Source organism: Salmo salar, chromosome 17 (assembly GCF_965601325.2).
Source record: "Salmo salar chromosome 17, fSalSal1, whole genome shotgun sequence".
NCBI classification, from domain to species: Eukaryota; Metazoa; Chordata; class Actinopteri; order Salmoniformes; family Salmonidae; genus Salmo; species Salmo salar.
Window position 1 is genome coordinate 10,397,756 of NC_138307.1, and position 25,850 is coordinate 10,423,605.

The 25,850-nt window shown below is 44.3% G+C and overlaps 2 protein-coding genes across 3 annotated transcripts in view; one reads left to right on the plus strand and one right to left on the minus strand.

Moving 5' to 3' along the window:
- LOC106575273 (gamma-aminobutyric acid receptor subunit alpha-5) overlaps positions 1-25,850 on the minus strand; it is a 35,529-nt gene that overhangs the window by 7,171 nt on the left and 2,508 nt on the right. Inside the window, exons 4-7 of the mRNA XM_014151698.3 lie at positions 24,888-24,955; positions 18,706-18,926; positions 15,602-15,684; positions 852-995 (exon numbers count right to left, since the gene is read on the minus strand). Of these exons, the coding sequence (XP_014007173.3) occupies positions 852-995; positions 15,602-15,684; positions 18,706-18,926; positions 24,888-24,955 (516 nt within the window). The remainder of the gene's footprint in view (positions 1-851; positions 996-15,601; positions 15,685-18,705; positions 18,927-24,887; positions 24,956-25,850) is intronic.
- LOC106575272 (gamma-aminobutyric acid receptor subunit beta-3) overlaps positions 1-25,850 on the plus strand; it is a 65,454-nt gene that overhangs the window by 3,566 nt on the left and 36,038 nt on the right. The window lies entirely within an intron of this gene.

Here is a 25,850-nt window from a genome sequence, read left to right on the forward strand (position 1 = left end):
TTTCCTTCCTCATGATAGAATCTATTTTGTGAAGTGCACCAGTCCCTCCTGCAGCAAAGCAGCCCCACAACATGATGCTGCCACCCCCGTGCTTCACGGTCGGGATGGTGTTCTTCGGCTTGCAAGCCTCCCCCTTTTTCCTCCAAACATAACGATGGTCATTATGACCAAACAGTTCTATTTTTGGTTCATCAGACCAGAGGACATTTCTCCAAAAAGTATTATCTTTGTCCCCATGTGCAGTTGCAAACCGTATTCTGGCTTTTTTTATGGCGGTTTTGGAGCAGTGGCTTCTTCCTTGCTGAGCGGCCTTTCAGGTTATGTCGATATAGGACTCGTTTTACTGTGGATATAGATACCTTTGTACTTGTTTCCTCCAGCATCTTCACAAGGTTGATTTGCACTTTTCGCTTGTGGAGGTCTACAATTTTTTGGCTGATTTCTTTTGATTTTCCCATGATGTCAAGCAAAGAGGCACTGAGTTTGAAGGTAGGCCTTGAAATACATCCACCTGTACACCGCCAATTGACTCAAATTATGTCAATAGCCTATCAGAAGCTTCTAAAGCCATGATCATTTTCTGGAATTTTCCAAGCTGTTTAAAGGCACAGTCAACTTAGTGTATGTAAACTTCTGACCCACTGGAATTGTGATACAGTGAATTATAACGGAAATAATCTGTCTGTAAACAATTGTTGGAAAAATGACTTGTGTCGTGCACAAAGTAGATGTCCTAACTGACTTGCCAAAACTATAGTTTGTCAACAAGAAATTTGTGGAGTGGTTGAAAAACGAGTTTTAATGACTCCAACCTAAGTGTATGTAAACTTCCGACTTTAACTGTACCTCACCTCGACTGGTGTAGATGTCCTCAGAGCCTGCGGTCTGGCCAATCAGGTGGTACTGGTTGAGACGGGATCCGTCTTCTGCCACCACTACAGAGTGGGCAGCACCAGTTTGCCAGAGGTACACCACCTCAGAGACTGGATAGGCATCTGAAAGAGAGAAACAGGACACTGTGAGGATGCTAATGAGATATTATACAGGCCAGGGCACATATCTGGAACTTGCATGTCTCAGATTGAAATCATTGTTGAAACTCAGATGTTGAGTCAAGCGACACTAGGATGAAGCTATTTCTAGGACTAAACGCTCTTTGGGCAACACAATTGGAGGCCTATATGGTGTAAGCATGAAATGCATGCTGGGAAAGGAACCTAACAGTGTGTTACTTATGTCCGGTACACAAGGTTCCTCATACTACGTAATGGTTTGGTGTTCAAGTTGATTTATTTAGCAAATGCAAAGTCCCAGTGCCAAAAGTTGCTTCTGATCCTACTGTGTTGAGTACAGCTAGGCACCCATTGTGTTTGTGGATTTCTCAGTTATGTGGTGAATGGTTCTCTCTCTAAGAACATATCTTAAGAGACAACACAGCTATACCCAATCTCTTTTCCTTTACCATATTAGGGAAATCCACCGGGAAGCTGTACAGTATAGACTAGAATAAGGGGCTCTGCCAACTTTGCGCCTCTGGGGGCTTCAGGCTTGGATTGAACTGTGGTTGAGCACATGTTTGCAACGCAACACAGCTTGTTAATCACATTGCCACAGTGGCTGATTGGAGCTGACAGTGTCGGCTAACGCTGACCCCCAAGGTCTGGTCCAAATTACACCTCTGCCACAGCAGAGAGGGTCATCAGGCATCGTGACATACAGAAAGACACAGATGCATATGTAGACAGACAGACAAATGGGCAGACGGACAAGTAGACAGACAGGCAGGCAGGCAGACACACACAAACCCACCAACTTCAGATTGTAGCCTACTAGTTTTTCGCTCAAGTCAGTGATCTGTAATCAAATTATTTCCCAATTAATCTAAAAGGGAAATGATTTCTCTTGTCAGCTCTCTGTGTCGATTTTCCACCCTTAGGACCTCATCCCTCTTACCTAGAGGATTATAGGAGGGTCCAGTGTGGAGCTCACTCTAAAGCTGGGGCAAAGCCCTAAAGACTCATGACATCCACAAGGAGTTGCATTGGCTCCTCTCCTGAAACACTGATCCAAGATAGAACACAAAGGCCTGCCAACCATTAGGATCACTTAATAGGCTGTATCAATAGAACAGTCTGGATCGATCAGTAATACAAAGTTCAGGACAGGTCAGCTATAGTTTACAGTAGCCAGGTAGGGCATGTCAAATATGAAGATTTTGGAGATCTGTTACAACAAGAAACACACTTTTTACACTACTCATGACAGACAGTTATCATTTGAAGTACAAATGTATCTATTTTTCCTTTTTTAAATTAATTAACGAAAGTATTGTTACTCTCAAATTTCCAATCAGATATATACTATGTACATTCTACACTGAACAAAAATATAAATGCAACATGTAAAGTGTAGGTCCCATGTTTCATGTGCTGAAATGAAAGATCCCAGAATTTTTCTAAACACATAAAAAGCACAATTTTTTTTCTCACAAATTTGTTTACATCCCTGTTAGTGAGCATTTCTTCTTTGCCAAGATAATCCATCCACCTGATAGGTGTGGCATTTCAAGAAGCTGATTAAACAGCATGGTCATTACACAGGTGCACCTTGCGCTGGGGAAAATAAAAGGGCACTCTAAAATTTGCCGTTTTGTCGCACAACACAATGCCACTTTAACGACACAGGATGAGACCCAAATGCAGACACAGGAGGCAGATGGTTCGAGTCGCTGATATTTATTAATAGACAAGGGGCAGGCAAGAGGCAGGTCGAGGACAGGGTCAGAGTCAGATGGGTACAGGACGGCAGGCAGGCTCGAGGTCAGGGCAGGCAGAATGGTATGGCAGACAGGGTCAGGGCAAGCAGAAAAGGTTGGAACCGGGAGGACTAGATAAACAACAGGAGTACGGAAAAATACGCTGGTATGCTTGACGAGACAAGACGAACTGGCAACAGACAAACAGAAACCACTGGTATAAATACACAGGGGATAATGGGAACAAATTGGAGACACCTGGTGGGGGGTGGAGACAAACACCAGACAAGTGAAACAGATCAGGGTGTGACAGTACCCCCCCTCTAGGGGCGCCACCTGGCGTCCTACCCGGGCGCATACCTGGTTGACCGGGATGCCGGCGGTGAAAGTCAGCGATGAGGGCCGGGTCCAGGATGTCCTTAGCGGGGACCCGGCACCTCTCCTCCAGGCCATAACCCTCCCAGTCAACCAGGTACTGGAAACCCCTGCCCTGAGGTTGAACACTCACGAGGCGTCTCACCGTGTATGCCGGATGGCCATCGATGAGACGGGGAGGGGGGTGGGCCTGAAAACAGGAGACAAAGGGCTGTGAGACAAAGGTTTAATCTTAGACACATGAACCATGAGATGTATACGGAGGGAAGCAACAGAAGATGAACAGCAGTGGGACTAAGGATTTTAGAGATGGGAAACGGGCCGATAAAGTGGGGGGAAAGTTAACGGGATTCCACCCGGTCGGGCAGATCCCGAGTGGAGAGCCATACCCTCTGCCCGAGACGATAACGGGAGGAGTTCTTAAGAAGAGCGGAACGGGATCTCTTCCAGGTACACCGACAGCGACGGACTAACATCTGGGCTGAGGGTATGCTGACCTCTTCCTCTTGGAAGAGTGGAGGCTGGTAACCCAGGGAACACTCGCAAGGTGAGAGCCCAGTGGCCGAGTAGGGAAGGGTGTTCCGGGCGTACTCCACCCACACGAGTTGCTGGCTCCAGGCGGTGGGATTGTCCGAGACGAGGCACAGAGAGTCGTCTCTGGGTCCTGATTGGCACGCTCCAAATGGCCGTTGGACTGAGAATGAAACCCGGAGGACAGGCTAGCCGACGACCCAATGAGGGTGCAGGTAACTTGAAGGTAACTTTGGGAGGGGAAAGAAATGGGCGGCTTTAGAAAACCTATCCACCACTGTAAGGATGGTGGTGTTGCTATCAGACAGAGGACCAGTGACCGGGATATATGGGACCTGGGGCGATGAGGCACAGGGAGTGGTTGAAAGAGGCCAGCCGGAGCATGCCGCTGAGTCTTGTTCTGAGCGCACACAGTGTGGAGACGTCAGAAACCATAGTGGGCCACCAAAAACTTGGTCGGATGAAGGCCAGGGTCCGGCGGGAGCCGGGATGATAGGTAAGCGTTGAGGAATGTTCCCATTCCAGGACTTGGGGAGCGGGTCCGAATCTGGGCCGCCTGGGGTACGGCTGGGAATGCTGCACCTTGTGGACCAGGCTCTTGATTCCCCAGACAAGTGTAGTAGCGAGACAGGAGGTAGGGGAGGATGGTCTCTGGGTCTGATGGTGTAGCCGCAGAACTATACAGGCGAGAGAGCGCATCAGGCTTAACATTATTGGACCAGGGCGGTAGGTGATGGTAAAGTTAAACCGAGTGAATAACAGAGCCCAACGAGCTTGTTTAGAGTTGAGGAGTTCGGCGGTGCGAAGATATTCAAGTTTCTTAAGGTCGGTCCAAACTAAGAATGGGTGTTCTGCCCCTTCAAGCCAGTGCCTCCACTCCTCCAGCGCCAACTTGACCGCAAGAAGCTCTCGATTACCAACGTCATAGTTCCTCTCAGCAGAATTCAGGCGATGAGAAAGGAAAGTGCAGGGGTACAACTTTTGGTCCTGGGCCGAACATTTGGACAAAACGGCCCCCACTCCAATGTCCGAGGAGTAAACCTCCACCACGAACTGACAGGATGCCCTGTCGGCAGCTTGGGACCATGGTAACCTTAGGAGAAGTGAGTGCAGAGAGGGAAGAAGCCAGGGTGCTGTGGCTCCGAATGAAGCAGCAGTAAAAAACATTGCAGCTGCACTCTAGAGGTGGGTTGGGGCCAATCCACCACCACTCTCACCTTGTCAGGATCCATTTGAACGTTCTCTTCAGTGATGACGTATCCCAGAAAAGAGATAGTGGAGCGATGGAATTCACACTTCTCAGCTTTCACAAACAACTGGTTCTCCAGGAGGCGCTGGAGGACTTGTCGGACATGCTCTTGAGCAGAACAGGAGCAAACAAGGATGTTGAAAGCGTTCTTCCACTCGTCTCCCAGCAGCCAGAGAGGGAATATAGCCGCCCATGAGGCAGTGTGGTGGAGGAAGTCATTGGCGCAATCATGGGGCGATGTGGAGGAAGGGAGGTGGCGCAAGCCTTGCTGAAAACCTCCAGGAGGTCCTGGTCCTCCGCGGGAACGCCGGAGAAATCCAAGGCTTTTCCAGAGCCTGCAGGAGGACATCCCGGGGCAGACTGCGCCGCTTTAAGGCAATGTGAGTGGCAGAACGGACTCCAACCCAGGATAGAACCAGTGGTCCAGTCAATCAGGGGGTTGTGCCTCTGGAGCCATGAAAATCCCAAAACAACAGGGACATGGGGAGATTCAATATGTAGAAGCTGTATGGACTCAATGTGATTGCCCGACACTCACAGGTTAATGGAAACCGTACTGTGAGTGACCCTGCCAATGGAGCGTCCGTCCAGTGCTCTGGCGTCCATGGGAATGGAGAGGAGTTGTGTGGAGATACACAGCTCAGATACTAGAGTAGCGTTCACGAAACTCTCGTCAGCCCCAGAGTCAATGATCACCCGGAGAGATTTACACCGATCACCCCACAGCAGGATAACATGGAAAGGGGTATGAGTAATAGGAGTTAGAAGACTCCCAGTATGGCCCACCAGTGTACTTGTATCTACTGATGAGCCTGGTCTTTTACTGGACAGGTGAATATGTAATGCCCTGTAGCACCACAATACAGGCAACTGTTGGAGCTCAGCCTGCGTAATTGTTCCTTAGGCGACAATTTAGCCCTGCCCGGTTGCATAGGCTCTGGAGTAAACGAGTCGCCCGTCCCTGATGATTCCCAAGGGGGCTCGGGAGACTCGGATCCTCAAGAATGCAGGCGTCGGGGAATTCCTGGGTTCTTCATAGGCGAGAAAGCAGTCATGGACGAGTGTGGCCGAGAACAGATCTCTCCCTCCTGCGTTCCCGTAGGCGCCCATCGATCCTTATGGTTAAGGCTATGATGGAGTTATGTCTAAGGGTAACTCCCAAGCTGCGAGTTCGTCTTTAATCTCCGCCAATAATCCATGAAGGAAGATGTCGAACAGGGATTCCAGGTTCCCGGCACTCTAGTCTTGCCACACTACGGGAGTCTTGACGTAGTAGAAGTAGCTTTCGGGCCGCCTCTCTCCCAGACACCGGAGAATCGAACACCTTCCTCACCTCCGCCACGAAATCCTCCAGATGAAGGCAAATGGCAGATTGTTGCTCCCAAACCCCCATAGCCCAGGTGAAAGCCCTTACAGACATCAGCGTTATGAGATACGCTATCTTCGAACGATCCGAAGGAAACGAAGAGGGTTGCAGGTGAAAAGATGAGGGAGCACTGGGAAAGAAACGCCCGGCAGGTTCCAGGATCCCCAGCATAGCGCTCCAGAGGAGGTACAGTGCCTTGCGAAAGTATTCGGCCCCCTTGAACTTTTCGACCTTTTGCCACATTTCAGGCTTCAAACATAAAGATATAAAACTGTAATTTTTTTTGAAGAATCAACAACAAGTGGGACACAATCATGAAGTGGAACGAAATGTATTGGATATTTCAAACTTTTTTAACAAATAAAAAACGGAAAAATTGGGCGTGCAAAATTATTCAGCCCCTTTACTTTCAGTGCAGCAAACTATCTCCAGTAGTTCAGTGAGGATCTCTGAATGATCCAATGTTGACCTAAATGACTAATGATGATAAATAGAATCCACCTGTGTGTAATCAAGTCTCCGTATAAATGCACCTGCTCTGTGATAGTCTCAGAGGTCCGTTTAAAGCGCAGAGAGCATCATGAAAAACAAGGAACACACCAGGCAGGTCCGAGATACTGTTGTGGAGAAGTTTAAAGCCGGATTTGGATACAAAAAGATTTCCCAAGCTTTAAACATCCCAAGGAGCACTGTGCAAGCGATAATATTGAAATGGAAGGAGTATCAGACCACTGCAAATCTACGAAGACCCGGCCGTCCCTCTAAACTTTCAGCTCATACAAGGAGAAGACTGATCAGAGATGCAGCCAAGAGGCCCATGATCACTCTGGATGAACTGCAGAGATCTACAGCTGAGGTGGGAGACTCTGTCCATAGGACAACAATCAGTCGTATGCTGCACAAATCTGGCCTTTATGGAAGAGTGGCAAGAAGAAAGCCATTTCTTAAAGATATTCATAAAAAGTGTCATTTAAAGTTTGCCACTAGCCACCTGGGAGACACACCAAACATGTGGAAGAAGGTGCTCTGGTCAGATGAAACCAAAATCGAACTTTTTGGCAACATTGCAAACCATTATGTTTGGCGTAAAAGCAACACAGCTCATCACCCCGAACACACCATCCCCACTGTCAAACATGGTGGTGGCAGCATCATGGTTTGGGCCTGCTTTTCTTCAGCAGGGGCAGGGAATATGGTTAAAATTGACGGGAAGATGGATGGAGCCAAATACAGGACCATTCTGGAAGAAAACCTGATGGAGTCTGCAAAAGACCTGAGACTGGGACAGAGATTTGTCTTCCAACAAGACAATGATCCAAAAAATAAAGCAAAATCTACAATGGAATGGTTCACAAATAAACATATCCAGGTGTTAGAATGGCCAAGTCAAAGTCCAGACCTGAATCCAATCGAGAATCTGTGGAAAGAACTGAAAACTGCTGTTCACAAACGCTCTCCATCCAACCTCACTGAGCTCGAGCTGTTTTGCAAGGAGGAATGGGCAAAAATTTCAGTCTCTCGATGTGCAAAACTGATAGAGACATACCCCAAGCGACTTACAGCTGTAATCGCAGCAAAAGGTGGCGCTACAAAGTATTAACTTAAGGGGGCTGAATAATTTTGCACGGCCAATTTTTCCGTTTTTTATTTGTTAAAAAAGTTTGAAATATCCAATAAATTTCGTTCCACTTCATAATTGTGTCCCACTTGTTGTTGATTCTTCACAAAAAAATACAGTTTTTTATCTTTATGTTTGAAGCCTGAAATGTGGCAAAAGGTCGAAAAGTTCAAGGGGGCCGAATACTTTCGCAAGGCACTGTAAGTGGGGTTTTCGGGAAGCCGGGGTAGGCTGGACAAAATCACCACTGGTAGCGCGATTACTGAGCATCTGGGAGGTCTCCGTTGTGGCATGCTGCCTGATCGATAGTCCACGGAATTTCTCCAGTAATGATTTGAAACACTGGCCATGGCGTTCCGCCAAAGTATGTCCTTCCATAAGGTTCTGGAGTAGCTCCTTATTCTTCCAATGGTGGCTCCATGCAGGGAGAGTCTGCTGGGTCAGTCATGCTCCATGCAGGGAGAGTCTGCTGGGTCAGTCATAACGACACAGGACAAGACCCAAATGCAGATACAGGAGGCAGATGGTTTGAGTCTCTGATATTTATTAATAGACAAGAGGCAGGTCGAGGACAGGCAGAAGTTCGTAAACCAGGTCAGAGTCAGATGGGTACAGGACGGCAGGCAGGCTCGAGGTCAGGGCAGGCAGAATGGTATGGCAGGCGGGCTCAGGGTCAGGGCAGGCAGAAAAGGTCAGTACCAGGAGGACTAGAAAAACAGGAGTACGGAAAAACGCAGACGACGAACTGGCAACAGAAAGACAAACTGGCAAAAGAAAAATGGAACCACCGGTATAAATACACAGGGGATAATGGGAACAAATGGGAGACACCTGGTGGGGGGGTGGAGACAAGCACAAGACAGGTGAAACAGATCAGGGTGTGACAGCCACAGATGTCTCGAGTTTTGAGGGAGCGTGCAATTGGCATGCTGACTGCAGGAATGTCCACCTGAGCTGTTGCCAGATAATTTAATGTTAATTTCTCTACCATATGCCGCCTCCAACATCGTTTTAGAGAATTTGGCAGTATGTCCACTCGGTCTCACAACTGCAGACCCTGGGTATGGCGTCATGTGAGTGAGCGATTTGCTGATGTCAATGTTGTGGTATGTGTGGTTGTGGTTATGGTATGGGCAGGCATAAGCTAAGGACAATGAACACAATTGCATTATATCCATGGCAATCTGAATGCAGAGATACCGTGAAGAGATCCTGAGGATATTTGTCATGCCATTTATCCGCTGCCATCAGCTCATGTTTCAGCATGGTAATGCACAGATTAGGGCCTAATGAATTTATTGCAATTGACTGATTTCATGATATGAACTGTAACTAAGTAAAATCTTTGAAATTGTTGCATGTTGCGTTTTATATTGTATGTAAAGTATAAGGGTGCAACCTTTAGGGTAGTCAGTAACTTAGCCTTGGGATTCGGGAAAGCACTGACTAGGACATTACCTGCAGTCCAACAAAGAGAATTCAATCAAGTGCAGATGAAGGATTTACACTTTATCAGAGGTGTTAACCTCATTTAAACTGAAACAACTAGCAAGCTGTTCCTCTCTTGAACACTGTCACTGTTGAAACAGTGTTGGATATTGACGTGAAACCACACCTGTCCTAAAAATACAGCGCCAACATTCTGAGAGAAACGAAACGGCACCTTTCCTATCTGCTATCAATTTGAGGCCTAGGTCTCTTTAAGCATGCAGGGAGATGCAGAGGAAAGTGGATAGTGAGGAATAATGGGCCAGTAAGAACCATGGGAAATGAGTGGAGGTACAAATATAGGATCTTAATTTGAGACAGTTTGCTATAGCAGAAAAAAAATCCTACAGCAACAGGAAATTTGAATTGTTATTTCGATTGTAATTGACGGACATTTTTCGTAAGTTAAAATCCAGTCTGAAATGAATTTCAAGGTGGAAATTACAAACTTCAGAAGCCTTTTAAATCCTCAAATACACTACATGTACATGTTCTGCATTGCAGAAAAGTTCTCCTGCAACAGGTTGATCAAATTAATATCCTGCATCTGTATAGATTCCTCAGCTTTTGTAGATGGTTTGTATATAAATTTGAAAAACACAAAGGCCTAGAGAACTAGGTTAAGAAAGGGATGAACCACAGGAACCTGGAAGAAAGTAAATGAGACAGAGAGAGAGGAAACACTGAGAGAGAGAAAGAAAATGTGAGGGTGAGTCATGTTCTTCAAGGCTATACACTGTACCAGTCTACTTCCTTTCAACTTCATTTCCATGTTCCATGTAATTTTTTTTAAATATCTTTTATTTTTTTTCTAATTAAGGATGAAAAGAATGACTGTAGTTTAATCCCCTGATGACAAAGTGTCTTTCTGGATTAAAGAAAATAATCAAAATGAGGTACATTGTGAATGTTCCTAGGGACTAAACAAGCATTTCTCCCTAGTTGTAGGAGGAAAATGCATGTGTGTGCGTGTGTGTGTGTGTGCGCGCGTGTGCATGTGTGTTGGGTGGGAAGAACAAAGAAAAAGAAAGTGATGGATCAATGTAAAGTGCAGTAACTAAGCAACCAAGCTCAATAGCATGTCATAGCACTTTGCTGTAGAACTGGTACTACTGGCCATGCCTAGTGGATTGCTATTTACAGTCAGACTTCTTGGATGGCTTTAGCTGAAAGCCAGGGCCAAAATGTAAAGTTGGGTGGGTTTAGAAGCATTAAGGATAATGACGCGGGAGACACCACGATTTAGTAGTAGAGCTAAAGGATTTGGCAGGCGGTGCCTGTCACCTATGCCAACTTAACGGCAACCTCTTCCTGACTGAGATTGCACGGTACAAACCCATCTATTATATAACATGAACATTAGGAGTTGTGATAGGTGAATGAATGGATGAATGAATAAACGAATGAACAAATCAATGAACAAATGAACAAATGAAATGATGGATAGATTTGATATAATGTTTGTTTATATACTGTCCACGCACCCATATATCCTAATCCTCTACTGTACCTGTGAGGAGACTGTGCTAGTACCTAATAGTAATATGATGGTTTTACAGCGCCTAAAACCCTCCTGTGATTTTAATTGACCATGGGAATAGAAAAGAGCTACACCGTGTATACAGCAATGCACTGAATGAGCCTTGCCTGTAATATGCAACCCATTTAAATCAGCCTCGTATATCAAAAGAGGCTGTGCCTAGGTCCCAAATGGCACCCTATTCCCTATATAGTGCACTACTTTTGACCTGAGTCAAAAGTAGTGCACAAAATAGGGAATAGGGTGCCATTTGGGGCGCATGCGGTCCTCTGTACTCTCCATACAGATAACCTTGTGTTAGTAATGCATGGATGACAATAGAGAACCCAGCTCCTAAAAGCACTTCAGTTCACCACAGCTCTGATTGGTTGAAGACTGAGAGAGACTTGAGTGTCATCATTCCACAGACTTCAATGACTGTTTATTACAGCACTATTGTAGATTATTTCTGTATCATGATATAGTTTTTTACATCAATTTAACCATTTTATGAATTTAGATGTGGAATAGTGTCAAAAGGGCCCATTTTTGACCTGTGATGTATTTTTGCTGGTAATTTCAATATTTTACTGTTCCTTGTAGAGCAGTGCACTAATTATGAGTTAATCTTAAAAAGAGTGTCTGCTAAAAATACAATATACAATAGTGTGTCAAAAAAGCATAAGGAGATCCCACGTCTCAAATATGACGTTGCATTGACCCCCGAATGACTTCTTAGCAACAGTAGCATGGTCAGGTCTGTCACGTCCTGACCATAGAAAGCTCTTATTTTCTATGATAGAGTAGGTCAGGGCGTGACTGGGGGTGTTAGTCTAGTTTATTATTTCTATGTGGGGTTCTAGGTTTGTTTTTCTATGTTGGTGATTGGGTATGATTCCCAATTAGAGGAAGCTGGTATTCGTTGTCTCTAATTGGGGATCATACTTAAGTAGCTTGTTTTTCACTTGGGGGTTATGGGATATTGTTTATGTGTAGTTTCATTGTAGTCACGGTTCGTTTATTCTTTATTTGTTTTGTATTTTTCTAAAGTTTCACTTTCTAATACATTATGTGGAACGCTACTCACGCTGCGCCTTGTTCCGATCATTATTATGACGAACGTGACAGAATATCCCATCATACCAAGATCAAGCAACGTGACCAGGTGAAGGAGTTAGGAGGAAAGCCAGGAGTGGAGGACATCCTGGACGTGGGACGAAATCATGGCAGGAGATAGAAGCTTGCCATGGAAGCAGGTGGAGGCAGCGAGGGAACATCAACGACGACTCCGGGGTTCGCAACCACGACGGAAGCCCGAGAGTCAGCCCCAAAAGGTTTTTTTGGGGGGGCACACGGGGTGGTTGGCGGAGCCAGGTTTCAGACCAGAGCCAACTCCCCGCACTCGCTTTAAGGAGCGTGTGACCGTTCAGGCATCATGTTATGCGGTGATATGCACTGTGTCTCCAGTGCGCATTCACAGCCCGGTCCGCTCGGTGCCAGCTCCTCGCACTTGCCGTGCGAAAGTGAGCATCCAGCCAGGACGGGTTGTGCCGGCTCAGCGTTCCTGGTCTCCAGTACGTCTCCTCGGTCCAGGATACCCTGCCCAAGCTCTACCCACTGTGTCGCCAGTGCGCCTTCACAGCCAAGTGCGTCCTGTGCCAGCGCCCCGCACTTGCCAGGCTAAAGTGAGCATCCAGCCAGGAAGGGTTGTGCCAGCTCTATGCTCCAGACCTCCAGTGCGCCTCCACGGTCCAGTATATCCTGCACCGGTTTTACGCACCAGGTCTCCAGTGCAGCTCCACAGCCCAGTGCGCCCTGTGCCTGCTCCCCGCACTCGCACTGAGGTGCGTGTCACCAGTCTGGGGCCACCTGTCCCGGCTCCACGCACCAGGCCTCCAGTGCACCTTCACAGTCCAGAGCTTCCGGCGACGGTTCCCGGTCCGGAGCTTCCGGCGACGGTTCCCGGTCCGGCGCTTCTGGCGACGTTCCCCGGTCTGGAGCCTCCTGAGACTAAATTTGACTTAAGTAGCTTGTTTTTCACTTAGGGGTTATGGGATATTGTTTATGTGTAGCTTCATTGTAGTCACGGTTTGTTTATTCTTTATTTGTTTTGTATTTTTCTGAAGTTTCACTTTCTAATAAATTATGTGGAACACTACTCACGCTGCGCCTTGTTCCGATCATTATTATGACGAACGTGACAAGGTCAGACATTTTCCATGCTACACCACAGACCTATACAAATGTAGGCTCTTAATTTGTTCCAGTTTGTTATAGCAGGAAAATAATCAGGAAGCAGGAAATAATTAATGGACATTTTTGTAAAGGTTGATCCATTTTTCGTTAGGGCAAATCAAGTCTAAAATTTCAAAGTGGAAATGACAAACTTCAGAAGCATTTTTAGCTCTCAAATAGACTACAAATTTTAAATGTCCTGCAACAGTTCTCCTGCAACAGGGTGATCAAATTACAATCCCACATCTGTACAAACATACACACACTCCCTCCTCCCCACACACTAGCACATCCATTGTACTTATCATGAACATTATTTGATAAGACTTAATTTTTCTGTGCCGCTTGACAAAAGGTCAACTGTGGGCCAAGAGAGTAAAGGCAAGATGCACTTTCCATCATCCTTCATATCCCCTGTGAGCTGGGCTGCAGAGGAAAGCAGTTGTATCTGGTGGTGAAGTGGGATGTGTGGGTGAAGGAATGAGAAATAGAGCCTGTGGTCACAGTGCTCAGACAACTGTTATACCGTAGTAACTGTATCGGTATGCTCTGTATGTAAATGACTCAAATGCAAATGTTTTCTGAGTGTCTGGCCTTTTTTGTTATTGCAAATCTAGTCTGACATTTCAAAGTGGAAATTCTAAACTTTAGAAGCCTTTTTAAAACTCAAATACACTACAAATTTGCATTTCCTGCTTAGCAGAAAAATTCTCAGAAAAAAAAACTGTGATCAAATTAAGATCCTACATCTGTAGGGGCAGTCCAATCAGCTAGGTAATCTGGCTATATACGTCCTATGGTGTGACAAAGCCCAGGCTTTACTATAGTGTGACATGCTCAGGGTATTCCTATTAGCTTCCCTGGGACTATCCATCTGTGGTGTCCCCGTCTAAAAGGTCAAGGTACGGCTGAGCTATTTCAGGCCAGCACTTAAACCAGGCAGGCAACACCCATACCAACCCCCCCTTGCCCCAACACTTCAGGAGAATGTTAACATAACAGGATGAGATGCTTAGCCGCAGATGCTGGTGTGACTGCTGGATACCACAGTACAAGCGGTTTCCAGTTCTGGAAGTCCTCTGGGTTTAGGAACTCATGGTTTTCAACTTGAGATGGGGTTGAAGGGTTTCACCTAACTGTTGAGCATTCAAATAGTAGAATACACCGGGTGCAATTTCGAAACTCGGTTGTGCATAAGCAGTTTTTTTCTTGTTATGTCAGTCACTGCCAGTCACTCAATTAGCCCATGTCAGCACAAAAAAAAGGTAAATAGGTCTAGCCAGCTATTTAAACTTGTAGTAGTGGTGGCAGGTAGCCTGGAGGTTAAGAGTGTTGAGCCAGTAACCGGACGGTTGCTGTTTGAATCCCTGAGCCGACTCGGAGAAAAATCTCTCTGTGCCCTTGAGCGAGGCACTTAACCATAATTGCTGCTAAAAGTCACTCTGGATAAGAGCGTCTGCTAAATGACTAAAATGTAAATGTAGTAATCATGGGTGAATTACCGACCAGGCACGAAGGGCCATTGATTTTGTTAGTCACTCTCACTCAAATATTATATTAACATGGCATGGCATAAGTCATTGCAAAATGTGTCAAATTTCTGGAAACTAGCTTTAAAACTGCAAATAATTTGCTCCACCCCAATAGCAAAATGTGTACAATTACAGGAAATTAGCTGTAAAAATGCAACTTTTTTTCTCTGCTCCATGGCAAAATGAGTAGAATTGCATAGAACGAGTTCTAAAATTGCTAAATGTTCTCTTCACCCCATGGCAAAACTTGTAGAATTGCAGAAAACATGCTTTAAAATTGCTGCATTTTTTTCCTATGCCCATGGCAAAATGTGTGGAATTGCAGGAAATGTACTTTAACTTTTTCTCTCCGCCCTCAAGAGGGGGGGCTACTAAAATGTTTTGCCAGCGAGGTGTGGGGTCCCCCAACCAAATCTCGCTGAGGGTGCACAAAAAGGCTAGGGCCAGCCCTGCCTGACCATAATCTGCTTTTAGGTCTAATTGGTAAATGGTAATACAACCCTGGGATCCCTGGTGAGGTGGTACAGTAGGATAGCCCAGGTGCTGAGGCCACAGGCCATGTGCCAGGTTACCAAAGGTAATTAAGGGCCTGGTTACCTGAGGTAATTAAGGACAAGCAATTTGATTAAAGGATAGATAGACCTTTTGGCCCTCCACCTAGTTTAACTGAACCAGGTTTAGCTCCTCCGGTTTCAGGATTCAGGTCATTCCTTATTGCAGCGCCGTCGTTGTGGCTAGATTCTGTGCTCTTTCCTCATTCCATATGTACCATCCTATACTGTGCAAGCTCAATTGTCTCTTTAGAGGAATTGATTTGGTAGTTTACTGCGTTGGAGGTTTACCGAGGTATAAATAGTGCTGTCATTGACTCGTTGTATAATTAGTGTGGCAAAGTGTAATACACTAAATATCAACAGATGGAATTTTACTCACAGCTTCCAAACTTCAAAGGGCATGCATGAGCATCCATTGGGAAGTCCTCCAACTGCATGGGACACTCTGCCGATATGGTTAACCTAGAGAAAGACCCAAAAGATCAAGACAAAAATCCCAAATCTCCTACAGATATACTATAATAATCCTGTTTATTTCAAATCCAGTGCCGCTGTCATCCTCGTCATCTTCATCTCCAGTGCTAATGTTAGTTGCATAGATAGCACAATGCCTGTACGATTACATCACAGGCCGAAATGTGTTATTTTATTTGTTATTTTTATCCCTTGTAGGCCTCATCATTTCTAGACAGAAACACCAAGAATTCACCCTGATCCAAGCACATGGCATTGCGTAGATTATACTGCCATCTTGTGGTGGTTGTATTATTTGTGAATTCCCAGCTGCGGTTCACGTCAAATCCCCCCATGTGCTGTATGTCAAGAGCGTATTCACCACAAAGTAACCACATATACTGACACATGTAAACACATTGATATAACAATGAAATTAAGCCACCTCTAGTCCTTGAGGACCATACAGACTCAGGTTGTGTTCACTTCACTGCATCCTTATTCAACGTTATTACTTTGCTTATATTGTGTCAAAAACAGCTGACATGTTTCAAGATCTTATTGGATCATACGAAGCCCAACTCTAATTCTCATTGGTCTGTATTATGAACACGGAAGGCTGCCATCATGTGGTTACAAGAGAAACTGCAGGACTGGAAATTGAACAACCTGATTTTTCTGTCTCACAAGGAAAGTATATTGGCATACAGGTAGGATTAGCTATATCCTAATGTAGGTCCATGCATAGAGAGCTGCCTTTTTCCCTTACAAAATTAGGGCTACAAATTCCCCCTCAAATGACATGTAACAGGTGTCATCTATTCTAAAACATCCCATTTAATCCATTTTTTTTTGCATTCACAATAATGAACCTGTATTTGTTGTGTGATTAACATCATAACATTTACGTGTCATGTGTTGATGTCACCAGTGCACCTCAAAGTAATGAACATGGCAAAAAGACTGCACTAGGTTCTCAATATGCATATTTCCTGCATCAGAGGTACAGTTTGCTCTGGAAATAAGAATTCTACATGATGTTCACTTGCTTCGACCTTTTCTGCATCATAATATAATGGGGTGCAGCCTGTTCTTGTTAAGCACATACATTATGATGGAAATGGATTAGAACAATGTAGGACTTATTTGTGGCGACAAATGTATGACTTGCTCTGAAAACTCTGTTGCTCTCGGGCTAATGTTTCGGGAATCGGCGGTTGAGAATGCAATCACATTTAGTCATTATCTCCACTGGAGAGAAGGAGCTTTCCCCTGATGTCGGTGGATTCTAAAAGGCTGGGCCATGCAATAAATCTAGGTAGCGCGCTAATCTCTTTCCTGGTAATGGAAATACATTAGGAGACAGGAGTAAAACCGGACCGATTAAAAGCAGAAACGTCCTGATGTTTCATTTCCTGAGTCGTTGGGAAATCTTTTATCTTTTTAAATTATGGGCCTGATATCCGCTTCTTCTTCTTCTTTCACTCATCAGACGTTGATTCCAGTGACGGCGATGCCTGATCGTGCTTAATAGTGCCAGGTCACATGGCTATAAGGGGTTAAAATGGTTCATCTATTTCTCTTGCATCTATTTATCTGGCATTAAGATGATCTTAGTGGGTGGTATTGATCTGGAATAAATTATACCTCCTAAAATGATACCAGGAAGTCCTGATCTATTCGTATGATTGCTATTGGTTGTCATCACTTCCTGTTCCTGTCTATCATGAATTCAAGGGTGACTATTTAATCTAATCTGCCACATATTGTTCCATAACATACATAATACAGCATCACAAAGAACAAAATAACCGAAAATTGTATGAGCCTATGTTACCAAGAGCTGGACTGAGTAGTATAGCTATGCAGAGGCTTTTGTTACCTCCTACACACACAACAACAATAACCAAACCAGTTCAGGGCCATATGTGAATCGTGGCCGGCTGTATTTCAGTGAGCATAACGTTTGTTTTTCAGACACAAAGCTCAGATATTATTCTCTATAAGTCTAAGCCTTTGGGTGGGGTAGGGGAGGTTCAGCTAACTTATGGAATTGTTTTAAGATGGTCATACCATGGATCATTTAGCTATTTGATTTGGAATTTTAGGGCCCCTGTAGGTATTCCACCAAAATATTTCATTTGGGCTTTACTACTATAGCCCATAGAAACGCATTGAATAACAGATTCATAAATGGCCAAACAGACACTCCAAATATAAAAGGGGAATACGATTTATAAGTGTCTTTCCTATATTTAAGCGATATAAGAAAGCTAAGGAAATATTTTAATTTTTTGGATACATATTTAACCCCCTGTTTTTTCTTGGCACAAAACTACCTCCATACTTCCATTGATTTATTTTTTACCAGTTACCTTCAGACGAGTGACACTTGTGGAGATCGTAAATCAAAAACAGAGAACACCATCGTATTTGTGAGAATCTCTCCTTTCCATAGTAGGGTCCTATTAGTTTGTAGCCATAACGGTTCAGATGCTACAGAGGATTTCGTGAGAAGACCGGTTTTCGGGATGTCTCATGGTCTGACAAACACTGCTGTAGCTCAGCCACCTTCCACCGTAGATGCGGAATTCTGACATAGGCAGATGCGCTAGATTGAGACGCAGCCCAATCCAAAAAACGGATATCTCTAGCTTAAACTGACAGATTTTGATGGAGATATTTTTACTATGTTACTTAGTTTGACGCACGGGTGCGTCAATAGATTCTTAAGGATTATGGTTCAGGGTCAGAGTTTCTCCTGGTTAGTCCACATGGTCAGAGCCCAAATTCAAGGATGTATTCAGTGAGGTGAAACATTTAGAACGTTGCAAATAGAAATGTGATGAATGATTACTGATTTAGAATGACAGACAATCCTATCTCTGTTCTACACCATAATTTTCTATCAGATAGAAATGTGATGAATAGACCTGACACGATTCCCCATACTACATTACCGGTACTCCTATCTGTCCTATGTGATACATTTCTATCTGAAATAGTACCGAACGGGCTCGTGGTTGGTACCTCATAGTGTAGAGCAGCGTCCCGTCATCCTTCAGTCTCAGTAGCTTGTTGGGTGTGGTCATGTTGTGGGCGATAGACTTTTTCCCGTTGAGGAAGAATGTGTCTGGGGTCCAGATGTTACTGGCCAGGAGGTTGTTCAGAGGCAGCATCTCCATGGGTCCTTTGAAACACAGGCGCTCATCTTTCCAGCTTTGTCGGAAAAAAACATCAATGGTGTATTCCTAAGGTGGAGAGAAACATGGTGTTGATACGTGGTGATAACACTCAGAGTCAAAGCCCATGGGGCCAATTACATGGACACATACAGATCTGCAATTTTAATTTGATCACTCTGACTCAGATGATGTTCCTGTGCAGGAGGAAATGCAACGTGTGGTGTACCTGAGGTTTAAAAAGGTTTGAAAGTATTTTCTTTTGGATTATTTTCTTTTATTAGATGTATTATTTTCGACTAACCTTACAACCCCTCTCTCCTAATTGGAGTAAACTAACGAAAAACAACACTTAAGCTTCTACTTCCAGCTTATACATGTTATCTTCGGGAAAGTACTGACTTTTTCAACATTTTGTTACGTTACAGCAGTTTTCTAAAATAGATTGAAAAAAGAATAATCCTTCGCAATCTACACACAACACCCCATAATGACAAAGCAAAAACAGGTTGACATTTTTGCTAAAAAAAATATTATTAAAAAAATGTATTTACATAAGTATTCAGACCATTTGCTATGAAACTCAAAATTGAGCTCAGGTGCATCCTGTTTCCATTGATCATCCTTGATGTTTCTACAACTTGATTGGAGTCCACCTGTGGTAAATTCAATTGATTGGACATGATTTGGAAAGGCACACAACTGTCTATATAAAGTCCCACAGTTGACAGTGCATGTCAGAACAAAAACCAAGCCCTGAGGTTGAAGGAATTGTCCGTAGAGCTCCGAGACAGGATTGTGTCGAGGAAGGGTTCCAAAACATTTCTGCAGCATTGAAGGTCCCCAAGAACACAGTGGTCACCATCATTCTTAAATGGAAGAAGGTTGGAACCACCAAGACTCTTCCTAGAGCTGGCCGCCCCGGTCAAACTAAGCAATCGGTCAAGAAGAGTCTTGGTCAGAGAGGTGACCAAGAACACAATGGTCACTCTGACAGAGCTCTAGAGTTCCTCTGTGGAGATGGGAGAACCTTCCAGAAGGACAACCATCTCTGCAGCACTCCACCAATCAGGCCTTTATGGTAGAGTGGCTAGACGGAAGCTACTCCTCAGTAAAAGGCACATGACAGCCCACTTGGGAGTTTGCCAAAAGGCACCTAAAGACTCTCAGACCATGAGAAACAAGATTATCTGGTCTGATGAAACCAAGATTGAACCCTTTGACCTGAATGCCAAGCATCATGTCTGGAGGAAACCTGGCACCATCCCTACAGTGAAGCATGGTGGTGGCAGCATCATGCTGTGGGGATGTTTTTCAGCGGCAGGGACTGGGAGACTAGTCAGGATCGAGGCAAAGATGAACGGAGCAAAGTACGGAGAGATCCTTGATGAAAATCTGCTCCAGAGCGCTCAGGACCTCAAACTGGGGCGAAGGTTCACCTTCCAACAGGTGAACGACCCTAAGCACACAGTCAAGACAACACAGGAGTGGCTTCGGGACAAGTCTCTGAATGTCCTTGAGTGGCCCAAGCCAGAGCCCGGACTTGAACCCGATCGAACATCTCTGGAGAGACCTGAAAATAGCTGTGCAGCAACGCTCCCCATCCAACCTGACAGAGCTTGAAAGGATCTGCAGAGAAGAATGGGAGAAACTCCCCGAATACAGGGGTGCCAAGCTTGTAGCTTTATACATTTACATTACATTTACATTTACGTCATTTAGCAGACGCTCTTATCCAGAGCGACTTACAAATGGGTGCATTCACCTTATGATATCCAGTGGAACAACCACTTTACAAGACTCAAAGCTTTAATCGCTGCCAAAGGTGCTTCAACAAAGTACTGGGTAAAGGGTCTGAATACTTATGTAAAAGTGACATTTCAGTGTCTTTTTTTAATATATAAATTAGTAAAAAATTCAGAACCTGTTTTTGCTATGTCATTGTATTATAGATTTATGAGGGGGGTAAAATAATTGAATACATTTTAGAATAAGGCTGTAACCTAACAAAATGTGGAAAAAGTCAATGGGTCTGAATACCTTCTGAAGGCACTGTACTTTTTAGACACAACATATTTTACAATAGTTATCTTTTTTTGTTTTTACTCCTATCCTTCCACTACCCTCAACCCATTCCGGCTATTTCTGAAGACCATCCAGTTTGATTCCTATTTGCCATATATTTTTAACTGTGCTTTTTCACAAAAATGTTGATCCAATATACATTTTACGGACACAGTATATATTTACATTAGTTATTTTGTTGTTATTAGTCCCACCATTCAGCTCTAGTCAACCCCTCCCATACAGTTGAAGTCGGAAGTTTACATACACTTAGGTTGGAGTCATTAAAACTCATTTTTCAACCACTTCACAAATTTCTTGTTAACAAACTATAGTTTTGGCAAGTCGGTTAGGACATCTACTTTCTGCATGACACAAGTAATTTTTCCAACAATTGTTTAGAGACAGATTATTTCACTTATAATTCACTGTATCACAATTCCAGTGGGTCAGAAGTTTACATACACTAAGTTGACTGTGCCTTTAAACAGCTTGGAAAATTTCAGAAAATGATCATGGCTTTAGAAGCTTCTGATATGCTAATTTACATAATTTGAGTCAATTGGAGGTCTACCTGTGGATGTATTTCAAGGCCTACCTTCAAACTCAGTGCCTCTTTGCTTGACATCATGGGAAAATCAAAAGAAATCAGCCAAGACCTCAGAAAAACAATTGTAGACCTCCACAAGTCTGGTTCACACCTTGGGAGCAATTTCCAAACGCCTGAAGGTACCATGTTCATCTGTACAAACAATAGTACACAAGGATAAACACCATGGGACCACGCAGCCGTCATACCGGTACAGGTACAAAATAATCTAAATCCACAGTAAAACGAGTCCTATATCAACATAACCTGAAAGGCCGTTCAGCAAGGAAGAAGCCACTGATCCAAAACCGCCATAAAAAAGCCAGACTACGGTTTGCAACTGCACATGAGGACAAAGATCGTACTTTTTGGAGAAATGTCCTCTGGTCTGATGAAACAAAAATAGAACTGTTTGGCCATAATTACCATCATTATGTTTGGAGGAAAAAGGGGGAAGCTTTCAAGCCGAAGAACACCATCCCAACCGTGAAGCACGGGGGTGGCAGCCTCATGTTGTGGGGGTGCTTTGCTGCAGGAGGGACTGATGCATTTCACAAAATAGATGGCATCACGTGGAAGGAAAATGATGTGGCTATATTGAGCAATATCTCAAGATATCAGTCAGGAAGTTAAAGCTACGTCGCAAAAGGGTCTTCCAAATGGACAATGACCCCAAGCATAATTTCAAAGTTGTGGCAAAATGGCCATCACAAAGCCCTGACCCCAATCCTATAGAACATTTGTGGGCAGAACTGAAAAGGTGTGTGCGAGCAAGGAGGCCTACAAACCTGACTCAGTTACACCAGCTCTGTCAGAAGGAATGGGCCAAAATTCACCAAACTTTTTGTGGGAAGCTTGTGGAAGGCTACCCAAAACGTTTGACCCAAGTTAAACAATTTAAAGGCAATGCTACCAAATACTAATTGAGTGTATGTAAATGTCTGACCCACTGGGAATGTGATGAAAGAAATAAAAGCTGAAATAAATAATTCTCTCTACTATTATTCTGACATTTCACATTCTTCAAATAAAGTTGTGATCCTAACTGACCTAAGACAGGACATTTTTACTAGGATTAAATGTCAGGAATTGTAAAAAAAAACCTGAGCTTAAATGTATTTGGCTATGTTGTATGTAAACGTCCGACTTCAACTGTATCTCTTAACACCATCCATGTTGGATTTCCATTTGCCATATATATACTGCTCCAAAAAATAAAGGGAACACTTAAACAACACAATGTAACTCCAAGTCAATCACACTTCTGTGAAATCAAACTGTCCACTTAGGAAGCAACACTGATTGACAATAAACTTCACATGCTGTTGTGCAAATGGAATAGACAACAGGTGGAAATTATAGGCAATTAGCAAGACACCCCCAATAAAGGAGTGGTTCTGCAGGTGGTGACCACAGACCACTTCTCAGTTCCTATGCTTCCTGGCTGATGTTTTGGTCACTTTTGAATGCTGGCGGTGCTTTCACTCTAGTGGTAGCATGAGACGGAGTCTACAACCCACACAAGTGGCTCAGGTAGTGCAGCTCATCCAGGATGGCACATCAATGCGAGCTGTGGCAAGAAGGTTTGCTGTGTCTGTCAGCGTAGTGTCCAGAGCATGGAGGCGCTAGCAGGAGACAGGCCAGTACATCAGGAGACGTGAAGGAGGCCATAGGAGGGCAACAACCCAGCAGCAGGACTGCTACCTCCGCCTTTGTGCAAGGAGGAGCAGGAGGAACACTGCCAGAGCCCTGCAAAATGACCTCCAGCAGGCCACAAATGTGCATATGTCTGCTCAAACGGTCAGAAACAGACTCCATGAGGGTGGTATGAGGGCCCGACGTCCACAGGTGGGGGTTGTGCTTACAGCCCAACACCGTGCAGGACGTTTGGCATTTGCCAGAGAACACCAAGATTGGCAAATTCGCCACTGGCGCCCTGTGCTCTTCACTGATGAAAGCAGGTTCACACTGAGCACGTGACAGACGTGACAGAGTCTGGAGACGCCGTGGAGAACGTTCTGCTGCCTGCAACATCCTCCAGTATGACCGGTTTGGCGGTGGGTCAGTCATGGTGTGGGGTGGCATTTCTTTGGGGGGCCGCACAGCCCTCCATGTGCTCGCCAGAGGTAGCCTGACTGCCATTAGGTACCGAGATGAGATCCTCAGACCCCTTGTGAGACCATATGCTGGTGCGGTTGGCCCTGGGTTCCTCCTAATGCAAGACAATGCTAGACCTCATGTGGCTGGAGTGTGTCAGCAGTTCCTGCAAGAGGAAGGCATTGATGCTATGGACTGGCCGCCCGTTCCCCAGACCTGAATCCAATTGAGCACATCTGGGATATCATGTCTCGCTCCATCCACCAATGCCACGTTGCACCACAGACTGTCCAGGAGTTGGCGGATGCTTTAATCCAGGTCTGGGAGGAGATCCCTCAGGAGACCAACCGCCACCTCATCAGGAGCATGCCCAGGCATTGTAGGGAGGTCATACAGGCACGTGGAGGCCACACACACTACTGAGCCTCATTTTGACTTGTTTTAAGGACATTACATCAAAGTTGGATCAGCCTGTAGTGTGGTTTTCCACTTTAATTTTGAGTGTGACTCCAAATCCAGACCTCCATGGGTTGATAAATTGGATTTCCATTGATTATTTTTGTGTGATTTTGTTGTCAGCACATTCAACTATGTAAAGAAAAAAGTATTTAATAAGATGATTTATTTCATTCAGATCTAGGATGTGTTGTTTAAGTGTTCCCTTTATTTCTTTGAGCAGTGGATTTCAACTGAGCTGTGATGTTTCACACAAGTTCTGAACCTTTCTATTGTCATAATTTCTACAGAATGGGTGATTTGCAAAGCGATAATCAGTCGATCAGTAATATAATAATATTTTTAGCCAAAACAATCTTTCATTTACAATCTGTATAAACTATGAGAATAAAAGGGTTTTAAAGTTTGCAATTTCCACCTTCAAATGTCAGATTTGATTTGCCCTAACGAAAAGTGTATCAACGCCCACAAAAATGTCCATTAATTATAATCCACATAATAATTCACATTTCCTGTTGCTGCAGGATTCTTTTCCTGCTGTGAGAAACTGGTCAAATTAAGATAAATTCTCCATTGAAATGACCTTTCAGTCCAGGACTGTGTTTAATCTGCATCCTGGAAACCGGCCGATGTATTTCTTTACAAGATATTGATTTATTACTTAACAAAAAACTATGAATACATGTCATTTATATGCGTCTAGGATAATTGCTGTGTGTTCGTAACATTTACAGGAGGGTTTGGGGTTGCTCCTATCGCAAATAATTACATTAATGGACGTCATTGAAACAGTGCATTATGAAATGGGCTGTAAATTGACTCACCATTTCAGTATCTGAAACTGGGCCAAAGCTTGTGACAAATATATTGGTTTTGATCTCCGTGACCTTTTCTGTGGATAGAATGGGATTTGGAATATGACCGTGAACATGAAGAGACAAGGGACAGGGGACAAATTCAATTTATGAGTAATCATCATTGAGATTTCCATTTCAAATCTTTACGGCCTTCAATGACAGAAATAATTCTAAGGAAGTGAGTGCAGCTTTGTTCTCCAACCCCATTTGGCATATCCATGTTGGATGTATCCATGTGTTACATTCGCAACATTATAAAAGAAGATTTAGAATGGAAAAAAGGGATACAAAAATCACTAAGACCAAATCGGTGGAAGAACATTTTCTTTTCTCTAAGAGATGCAGGATATTTCTATCTTCCAGTGAATACTCTTCGACTCCCTCTCTCTCTCGTCTGAGTAGAGGTCTGGATCTCAAGGTTACTTTTTGCAGATGGAGGTGGTGGTCATGAGGGGGGCTGTGTGATATATATGGCGTGTTGGCAGTGCAGGTCCTTCTCACTTAGGATTGATCTATTACTGTGATTGCTTTGCTCTTGGAATATATTCCAGTCAATGCAATTCTGTATATTAGAACAGTCTCTTGTATTTTTCTCACTGAATCCAAGAAGTCTATCGAGTGTGATTTTACAGAGGGGGAAAACGCTATGCTGGATCACAAATTATGTATGAGGCTAAGCATTGGCATACTGCAGTTTCGCGAGCCCCCCCCCGCAAGGTCCGAGCAAGTTTAATAGCTTATCTCATGCTATTCTAAACATTTTGCCATGAAACTGAGAGAAAATGTTGCGGTTTTAAAGTTCATTTGCTAATCATTTTGCCATGGCTTATGACGTGTTCATATGCTATCTGGGGGGGGGGGACCTCCAGGGGCCCCCCAACCGAAAAGAAAACGCCCCAGAGCTTTCCCCCCCCCCTCCCTGCAAGTGAG